Source organism: Lucilia sericata, unplaced genomic scaffold (assembly GCF_015586225.1).
Source record: "Lucilia sericata isolate MDLA Ls3-8-SP2 unplaced genomic scaffold, ASM1558622v1 Contig000261F_arrow, whole genome shotgun sequence".
In the NCBI taxonomy this organism is placed as follows: Eukaryota; Metazoa; Arthropoda; class Insecta; order Diptera; family Calliphoridae; genus Lucilia; species Lucilia sericata.
The window spans coordinates 361765-371814 of record NW_023994286.1 but is presented as its reverse complement, the minus strand read 5'-3'; the positions used below and the strand labels follow the sequence as shown (position 1 = coordinate 371814).

The following is a 10050-nucleotide window of genomic DNA, read 5'->3' as shown; positions in this document are numbered from 1 at the left end:
ACATTATCATTAAATAAAACTACAACATTTTTATAAAATTTAAGAAAAAGTTTAATATTATTCACGAATTATTTTCATAAAAAAATTAAAAATTCGTGTGGTGAATAATGAACTAAAATTAGAAAAATTATTTTAAAATGACCAAAATTTTTGCATAAATTAATATTTCGTAAATTTTACCATTTTTATTCAAAATTCACTTTTTTCAATTTATGTAAATTAATTTGTCCAAGATTATTTTGCATTATACTAAAATATTTCGTACAATTTCGTATATATTACGAAAGAATTTCGTGGTGCGAAACAACGAACGATTCTTACAATGTACGACATTTTTCGTATATATTAGGCATGGATTTTTTCAGTGCATATTAAACTTCTGACGTTTAAGCGATTAATTTTTTTATATGCTACTATATTTACTTTATAAATCCAAGTTTTTTGTTTGTTATTTATTTTTTCTTTCAATATAAAAATATAAAATAGAAAATATTTTTCAAACTGAATTCAACATAAAATTCAAATAGCAAAGAAAATAATCAAAATGTTAAAAACCGTTCATCACAATGCGGACGGACCTTGCTAATTTCAAGTTTGCTTGTAAGTAGTGCGGGCCATTCTCCGTAAAACATATATGATTTTTCTGTAATTTCTTCTTTGTGTCCAATTACAGAAGTTTCTTATGAGTATTGTGTTACGCTGGCATTTCTTTTTTAGTGCCAATTCATTTGAGTATGTGCCCGGTTAGATTCTTCAATTGTCTTCCTGTGTCGTTTTTATACCCAACTTCAAGTTAGTTTTATGCCGACTTGTGGAAATTCGATGATGATCTGTTTCAGTTAAATGCTTTAAGGTAGATAATATTGGGACAATAGGGACAAAATTCAACGTAAACTACTTAACCAGGAGCCGAAGTCACAAAAATTGGTCAAAAATTTAACCCACAAATAACACTTCTTGCATAAAATCAGTTTAATGTCAATAAAGATGAAATTCAACAAGAACTTGTTCTGTGAAATTAATCAAATTCTATTTCCAAATAGGGCCTTCGGATTAACTTTAAGACACATGTCAAGCAAAAACCTCTAGATTTCGACGGATCTTCGAAAGAATGCTATTATATGATATGCTGTTATGTGGTATTAACCAAAATATTTTGGGATTTAGTATTTTAGTATTTTTTTTTAAATTGTACAGTATTTCTTAAAAAATATATACATCATGAGAATAATTTAGGTTTTTTGAATCCGCGTCTAACGGTGTACTAAACTTGGAACCATTGGATTCAGCTTTAAAAATCCTTTCAAATGATACCTCTGATTCAAATATTCTAACGAATATATGATTAACATCTTGATTCTTTCTGTGAATTCATGTAACTATTAAAAAAATTCCACATTTTTTATTTCTAATTTCCTAAATATGATTTTCCCTTCTACATGTGTGGCAACGTTTCTCTTTATTTGTTTACAAAAAAAATTTTCAATAATTCTTATTTACGTCAAAAAACTTTTCATTGAGAGAGAACGGAGTTACCTTGTTTTCTTTATACTATGGTAGCTTTGTGTTGTACATAAACTTCAAATCGCCTTTCTTGTCAGATGGTTAATCAGACTGACATTAAGACAACTTGAAACTACCTTCTAATATATTTATACCATAGGTACGATGGTACTTTTTTACCATTTGATGTTCAAAAGTACCGTGATACTCCCGAGTCGTATTTGTTACTCTCAAAGTATCTTTAAAAGTTCAAATTTGAAATTCTAAGAATGTTTTGCCACATATTTGCATAAATTATAAAAAATGCATCAACTAAAAGTTCTGGGAAAAACGGCTAATAAATTTATAGGGGAATTATCTTCAATAGTACCAGAATTGAAGAAATCTAGTTTTAAAAGCCAATTTTTTTAGAAGTATGTTTTTGCAAATTAAAAATGCAGCTCATTTCGAAATAGAATTTCGAATTTTTATCTTGATTGACATTATCTAAAGGCCCAACTATAATGTGAATAAGCAAGCTTAAGTTAATGACAAAATCGAACGAAAAGTCTCTCAAGTGCTTAAGAAAATCCAAGGAAACTTTTAGGTGGCTATAACGTACTTACGTGCATTCAAAACATTTTAGCTCCATTTGCACATTTATGTGCCACACGTAATAAAAAAAGTACATATTTCATAATATTTTATTGGAAAAAAAATTAATTTTCTTGACAATTTTATTTTTTTTTTTAATTTTCTTTGTGTACAATAGTGGCCTCCGGTAGGTTAGTGGTTAGTGTTCTAGTCTGGTAGACCGGAGGTGGTGGGTTCGATTCCCACCTGAGGCACTGGTTAAGGAGTGCACAACAGGCCTAGGTGTATTTCTTCGGATTTGATGTATATACATCCTCCTTTGAAACTAACTAACTAACTAACTTGTGTACAATAAACAAAGAATTGATTCCGTACTGAATGTGCTGTCAGTATCGCTCTTTGCTTAAACAAATAAAATTTGACGAAACTTAACGAAACTCTCTTATATAATGTACTTAAGAGAGTTTCGTTAAGTTTCGTCAAATTTTATTTGTTTAAGCAAAGAGCGATACTGACAGCACATTCAGTACGGAATCAACTGTTTGTTTATTGTACACAAGTTAGTTAGTTAGTTAGTTTCAAAGGAGGATGTATATACTAGAGCCCTGCATGAGTGACTTACATAATATTTTAAAACATTTAATTTTTTGTAAGTACTGTTTTTGACTCACTCATTGTTTTTTGAATGAATATAATAATTTATTCAAAACAAAAATGTATATGACAAAAAATTCAAATAAAGTAAAATACATGAATGTAAAGAGTATTGTATGATATGAGTATTGAGAGTGTTTTTGTGTTTCAAATCGAGTGCAAAACAGCGAGTGAATCGAATCATAGAAGGATTTATTATGTGTTTTAATTAGAATGCAATTCTTTGAACGAATTACCGTTCTTATGAATTTTTATATCGAGATTACAAATAAAATGCATTATTGTTATGTATATATGTATATTTTATTAATGTAACTCATGTAATAATTATATTTGAATATTATTTAGAGATGTAAACAAAACTACTGTAAAGTGAAAAAATATGAAATATAAGGATTTTTATAATTATATATTAACACTGAGAGCACCTTCTTCTTGTGCAACTGCGTATTTTTTCTGATTCATGTGTAAGAAAATAATTTGATTTACCGCAATATCATTTGAGGCAATGGAGCATCTTTTTTCAGAAATTACGTTGCGGGCACAAGAGAAAACTCGTTCTGAAGGTGCGCTACTTGCTGGTATTGCTAAGATTCGGCAGCTTAATTTGTGTAAAAAGGGGAACTCGTTCTTATGCGAATCCCACCACTTAAGTGTGTCGAAATCATCAAAAAATTACACTTCTGTGTTTTCGTATCGTCTCAACTCTGAGGCCACTAAATCCTCGTTGGTTTGAAAATCAGATGATCGAATAAAATCTGAAAACAGCTCTAAATTTTTCGATGAGATTGAGGCTACTGACAGTTGTTGTGGTTCTGTTATAGGCTCACAATTCTGTACTAGGCTTTGTATCAACTCGATACATTTTAATTTTATAAGATTTCGATCTTCTTCAGAAAAACTTAGCAATTTGTTTGCAGGGGGGAACAGGAATAGAGCAACTCGATGCCAGATGGACAAATTAGAAAAAACTACAGTATCCAAGTAGTGCCTAAGCTTGCTTTTCAAAGCCTGGGCAATACTTATATCCTCGTTGTTTTCAGCGCATTTCTTTTGAAGGCTGTTTACATAAATGTAGACTAAATGAATTGTTGGATATTTCTCTCCCTCTAGTATCTTCGAGGCTTCTTCAAAGGGTCGAATTATATCCAACACAGCAGTTATATTTCTTAAATCAATATTCTGTATACGATGGATTTCATGCTTTTCTTGTAATATGAAAACAACTTCGTCCCAGCTGCTTTTTAATGACGACAACAGATAATAGAAAGTATTCCATCTTGATGGACAAAAGCTTTTTAAGGACTTTCTTATATTTGAATTTATCCCAGACTTTTTAAAGTACCCCACTATATTGGTGGCTACATCGCAAATAAATTTTACTTCTGGGACTGCATCTATGGATTTCTGAATAACATTATTCAGTAGATGGTTAATACAATATATATGGGCAGTGCTGCGGAAAGCAGCAACCATATTTGATCCTCTGTCCGTCACGACGGTAACATTTTCAGTGAATACACAATCAAATTCGCTAAGTATGTTACAAACTTTGCAGTATATGTTATCACCTAAAGGATTTCAGAATAATTAATAAGAAATCAGTGGCCATTAAAATTTTATAATGGTATATACAACTTACTAGTACATTTTTCGCCATTCATGCTGCGTATTCCTAACAAAACGTTATTCAATTGTGTATCTTTTATATAATGCATTGTTATTGCCAAAAATGATTTGTGTAAATAGCTGTCCGTCCACAAATCGGTGGTTAGAGCGAACCCAATGTCCTTTACTTTAGTGATGTCGGATTTTATCTCAGAAAATGCTACATCGTAAAGCTTACAAACATTTCTTCCTACTGTTGTTGAGTGTGGAAGTAATGATTTTACATCGACGTGCCGATGGACAAAACGAAGCTAACAAGTTCATGAAGACCGGAATCTTCCACCAATGTAAAAGGTCTGCAGTTTTCAATAATCCATTTGGTAAATATATACAATGCTTTCCTTTTTGTGTCACTATCCACTAAAACGTTGTATACGTTATACAATTATCATACGGTTTAGTATTTATTAATTAGATATACCTCATTGTTTTCATTTTTAAATTAATTTGCGATATCATGTTTTTTATTATTTTTCTTTTTAAATTATTTTTCTTTTGGCATTTAAAACTCGATTCACTCGATTCAAAATATTTATTTTGTATTCTTTTAATATACGTAAGTTGTTAACTTACTCGATTTGAATGTAGACGTACACTTACACAAAAATACTCGCAATGATTGAGTAAAACAAAAATTTGAATTATTAAAATCAAATGTACACACTCTTTGTAAATAATATTCAAAATACAAAATGAGTTGAGTGCAATGCAGTGGATTACTCATTGTGGGTGACAAATAGAGTCACTCATGCAGGGCTCTATTAAATATATGTAAAATTTATTTAGATTAACTAAATATATTTAAAATTTATTTAACTATTATGCCCGTTAACACAAAGTATGGTTTAGTTAAATTAAACAAAAAGTTATCTATCTTGCAGTTAATTTAACAAGAATCTTTAACAGAAAGTTTAAAAATATCATTAACATTAAGCAAATGTTATTTAACTTTTAGTTAGTGTTATTGTGAATAATATTTGAAAATTAAAAGTCAAACAATTATAAAATTTTAATTTATTTTAATCATTTTAAAAACTATGAGTCAAAAAGAAAAAAGGATTCGGTAAGCAAATTTAAATATATTGTACTTAAAACTAATTGAACATTATTTTTCATAGTTGCCAAAACTTTTCTGCTCGTGAAGAAGATGCTCTAGTATCTTTAGTAGAGAAATATAAAGATATAGTTGAGTCTAAAAAAACGGACGCTGTATCTTGGAAACAGAAAAGATAAACATGGGAGAAAATAAAAGAAGAATTTTGTGTCCTGATACTCATCGTACTTCGAAGATGCGAAAAGTACGAAAATATGAAAAAAAGACAAAGGTTTTAATGTCTTCCCAAAAGAAAGAACTATATCTTACCGGCGGCGGTCTAAGCACTAATATAGAACCCAGTTCCACAACAAATCGTTTGGCTGCACTAATGGGTGATAGTGCTACTGGTCTGGAAAATTCATATGATTCATATGAGACAGGATTGAAATATACGATATTGAAATTATAGATTATTTTCCGAAAGAGAATGAGGATAATAATAATAACGAGGTGCTGGCATGTGCTGAAAAAGTTGTAAATGTGACAACAGAAGAACAAACTGTAATTTTTATATATTAACATTTCCTGTGTGCAAATATATATATATATATATATATATATATATATATATATACGAACGTTTATATACATATGTATGTGTATTACAGATTAAAAATTGGTCATCATGGAATCCATCAGATTTGCAGTCCAAAAAATCCCCAAAACTTTGGGTACCAATAAAACGTAAAATTGACAACGATAAGGAAAACAACTGTAAGGTCACAAAAGCACAATTAATTTTTTTCGAAAATGAAGAAAAGCGTGCTGTGGAACGTCATATGTGGGAAAAAGGTTTAAATGAAAAACGGAAACTGTGGGAAGAGGAATTAAAAGATAAACAAATCGAATTAATTAACCTTAAAATAGAAAGAGAAAGGACCAAACAATAAAATTAAGTAATTGGTTTTATGTAATTTACTATTTGTTATAATTTATTAAAATGAGAGCAAATAATAAATACAATCTATTTGTGTATTTAAAGACAAACATTTTATTTTGATTTCTGCATAAGGTTTACATCATTGCAAAATAGTTATTAATTAGATGACTTCTAACATGGGATTTTGCTATATTTGTTGAAAATTTATCTGTATTTGTAGAACTTTGATCATCTGTAGTTCCCGAATTTAAACTAACCTCTCCCTAGGGTTCTTCCACTTTATATTTGATAGCTATATTATGTAGCACTGCACATGCCACAATTATTGCCATTGATGTATCTATAGATACACGCATACCTAAACTTAATATAGGAAATCGCCTTTTCAATACGCCAAAACATCGTTCGATAGTATTTCGTGTTCGTATTTGTGACTCGTTGTACAGTATTTCTGCATGTGTTACGGGATTACTCAATGGAGTCATTAAATAAGGTTTAATGCCATATCCGCTATCACCTAACAAATAATAATCTTGAAATTCTCCATTTTCGAGTTTTGCCTTTATGTTGCTATTATTAAATATATTGCTGTCATGAGCTGACCCTGGCCACCTACATACAATATCCATAATTTTTAAATGTGCGTTGCAAATAGCTTAAAAAAATATGTTGATAAATAGATAGGATGCCATAACATATCTTTACCTACTTGTACATTAAAGGAAAAATACCCCTTTCTATTTCGATACAATTCCGCATTGTTGCCACCGGGAGACTGAATACGTATGTGAGTACAATCTATACTTCCGAGAACTTTTGGAAATTTTGCAATATTGTAAAAAGCATTTGCATTTGATTTAAGTTCTGTTACTTTTGGCATTTTTATAAATTTTGAATACAGTTTTGCCAATGCTTTTGATACTCTTTTCACAGTTCTACTTGCTGTCATTACATTTACTCCACAATAATCAGCGACAGTTATTAGAAAATTTCCTGATGCGTAATATCGAAGAGTCAACAACAACATTTCATTAACACTCAAAGCTCGATTTCTAAAAAAACATCAGTGGTCAACATAAATATCTGCATATACATGAAAATATACGATAGACTACACCTTGTTGAAACTGATTGTACATCTCTTGATATCAGTTGGCCAACATAACGAACGGCCTCCTTAGAAAGTCTGTATCTTTTTTTAAACTCATCATCCGCGATATTAAAATGATTAAAATAGACCTTTTGGCCATATTTTTTTGGTGCAGATCTATTATTTCTATTATATATGTTAAATAAATAACTGGAACTATTTAAATGATGTGACATTATTTGAATAATTTATTAATAATATTTTTCAAATTGTGGCAGTTGAAAATTAACTAGAAGAAATTTTTTGATTAAATGAACCTTATGGTTATTGCCAAAGAATATAAAGAAATTGGGGCTTGTCAGTTGGTACGTAAAGGAGTTGTCATTCGGTACCTAACTCTAAGTATGTATTGGTAGAATTTTTGTATTAGTATTGGAGCTCCAACTACTTCGAAGATGCGAAAAGTACGAAAATATGAAAAAAAGACAAAGGTTTTAATGTCTTCCCAAAAGAAAGAACTATATCTTACCGGCGGCGGTCTAAGCACTAATATAGAACCCAGTTCCACAACAAATCGTTTGGCTGCACTAATGGGTGATAGTGCTACTGGTCTGGAAAATTCATATGATTCATATGAGACAGGATTGAAATATACGATATTGAAATTATAGATTATTTTCCGAAAGAGAATGAGGATAATAATAATAACGAGGTGCTGGCATGTGCTGAAAAAGTTGTAAATGTGACAACAGAAGAACAAACTGTAATTTTTATATATTAACATTTCCTGTGTGCAAATATATATATATATATATATATATATATATACGAACGTTTATATACATATGTATGTGTATTACAGATTAAAAATTGGTCATCATGGAATCCATCAGATTTGCAGTCCAAAAAATCCCCAAAACTTTGGGTACCAATAAAACGTAAAATTGACAACGATAAGGAAAACAACTGTAAGGTCACAAAAGCACAATTAATTTTTTTCGAAAATGAAGAAAAGCGTGCTGTGGAACGTCATATGTGGGAAAAAGGTTTAAATGAAAAACGGAAACTGTGGGAAGAGGAATTAAAAGATAAACAAATCGAATTAATTAACCTTAAAATAGAAAGAGAAAGGACCAAACAATAAAATTAAGTAATTGGTTTTATGTAATTTACTATTTGTTATAATTTATTAAAATGAGAGCAAATAATAAATACAATCTATTTGTGTATTTAAAGACAAACATTTTATTTTGATTTCTGCATAAGGTTTACATCATTGCAAAATAGTTATTAATTAGATGACTTCTAACATGGGATTTTGCTATATTTGTTGAAAATTTATCTGTATTTGTAGAACTTTGATCATCTGTAGTTCCCGAATTTAAACTAACCTCTCCCTAGGGTTCTTCCACTTTATATTTGATAGCTATATTATGTAGCACTGCACATGCCACAATTATTGCCATTGATGTATCTATAGATACACGCATACCTAAACTTAATATAGGAAATCGCCTTTTCAATACGCCAAAACATCGTTCGATAGTATTTCGTGTTCGTATTTGTGACTCGTTGTACAGTATTTCTGCATGTGTTACGGGATTACTCAATGGAGTCATTAAATAAGGTTTAATGCCATATCCGCTATCACCTAACAAATAATAATCTTGAAATTCTCCATTTTCGAGTTTTGCCTTTATGTTGCTATTATTAAATATATTGCTGTCATGAGCTGACCCTGGCCACCTACATACAATATCCATAATTTTTAAATGTGCGTTGCAAATAGCTTAAAAAAATATGTTGATAAATAGATAGGATGCCATAACATATCTTTACCTACTTGTACATTAAAGGAAAAATACCCCTTTCTATTTCGATACAATTCCGCATTGTTGCCACCGGGAGACTGAATACGTATGTGAGTACAATCTATACTTCCGAGAACTTTTGGAAATTTTGCAATATTGTAAAAAGCATTTGCATTTGATTTAAGTTCTGTTACTTTTGGCATTTTTATAAATTTTGAATACAGTTTTGCCAATGCTTTTGATACTCTTTTCACAGTTCTACTTGCTGTCATTACATTTACTCCACAATAATCAGCGACAGTTATTAGAAAATTTCCTGATGCGTAATATCGAAGAGTCAACAACAACATTTCATTAACACTCAAAGCTCGATTTCTAAAAAAACATCAGTGGTCAACATAAATATCTGCATATACATGAAAATATACGATAGACTACACCTTGTTGAAACTGATTGTACATCTCTTGATATCAGTTGGCCAACATAACGAACGGCCTCCTTAGAAAGTCTGTATCTTTTTTTAAACTCATCATCCGCGATATTAAAATGATTAAAATAGACCTTTTGGCCATATTTTTTTGGTGCAGATCTATTATTTCTATTATATATGTTAAATAAATAACTGGAACTATTTAAATGATGTGACATTATTTGAATAATTTATTAATAATATTTTTCAAATTGTGGCAGTTGAAAATTAACTAGAAGAAATTTTTTGATTAAATGAACCTTATGGTTATTGCCAAAGAATATAAAGAAATTGGGGCTTGTCAG

The 10050-nt window shown here is 30.0% G+C and overlaps 3 protein-coding genes across 3 annotated transcripts; 1 reads left to right on the top strand and 2 right to left on the bottom strand.

The window, feature by feature from the left end:
• Positions 1-6548: 6548 nt before the first annotated feature.
• On the bottom strand, positions 6549-7401 carry LOC119602895 (putative nuclease HARBI1). Its single transcript, XM_037954693.1, has 2 exons — positions 7080-7401; positions 6549-7029 (listed from the first exon to the last, which is right to left on the bottom strand). Exons 1-2 carry the CDS (start codon positions 7399-7401, stop codon positions 6638-6640), a joined length of 714 nt encoding a protein of 237 aa, XP_037810621.1. The 3' UTR covers positions 6549-6637.
• Positions 7402-7919: 518 nt separating this feature from the next.
• Positions 7920-8832, top strand: LOC119602894. Its single transcript, XM_037954692.1, has 3 exons — positions 7920-8058; positions 8136-8227; positions 8327-8832. The coding sequence occupies exons 1-3, from the start codon at positions 7920-7922 to the stop codon at positions 8606-8608; spliced, it is 513 nt and encodes a 170-aa protein (XP_037810620.1). The 3' UTR covers positions 8609-8832.
• Positions 8773-9625, bottom strand: LOC119602893 (putative nuclease HARBI1). The gene is made up of 2 exons (XM_037954691.1): positions 9304-9625; positions 8773-9253 (listed from the first exon to the last, which is right to left on the bottom strand). The coding sequence occupies exons 1-2, from the start codon at positions 9623-9625 to the stop codon at positions 8862-8864; spliced, it is 714 nt and encodes a 237-aa protein (XP_037810619.1). The 3' UTR covers positions 8773-8861.
• Positions 9626-10050: the final 425 nt, after the last annotated feature.

Coding starts and splice junctions, on each gene's coding strand:
- LOC119602894 (XM_037954692.1), top strand. CDS start 7,920: ATGCGAAAAGTACGAAAATATGAAAAAAAGACAAAGGTTTTAATGTCT. Junction 8,059..8,135: donor TCGTTTGGCTGCACTAATGG/GTGATAGTGCTA, acceptor TTGAAATTATAG/ATTATTTTCCGAAAGAGAAT. Junction 8,228..8,326: donor TGACAACAGAAGAACAAACT/GTAATTTTTATA, acceptor TGTGTATTACAG/ATTAAAAATTGGTCATCATG.
- LOC119602895 (XM_037954693.1), bottom strand. CDS start 7,401: ATGTTGTTGTTGACTCTTCGATATTACGCATCAGGAAATTTTCTAATA. Junction 7,030..7,079: donor TTCCTTTAATGTACAAGTAG/GTAAAGATATGT, acceptor TATTTTTTTAAG/CTATTTGCAACGCACATTTA.
- LOC119602893 (XM_037954691.1), bottom strand. CDS start 9,625: ATGTTGTTGTTGACTCTTCGATATTACGCATCAGGAAATTTTCTAATA. Junction 9,254..9,303: donor TTCCTTTAATGTACAAGTAG/GTAAAGATATGT, acceptor TATTTTTTTAAG/CTATTTGCAACGCACATTTA.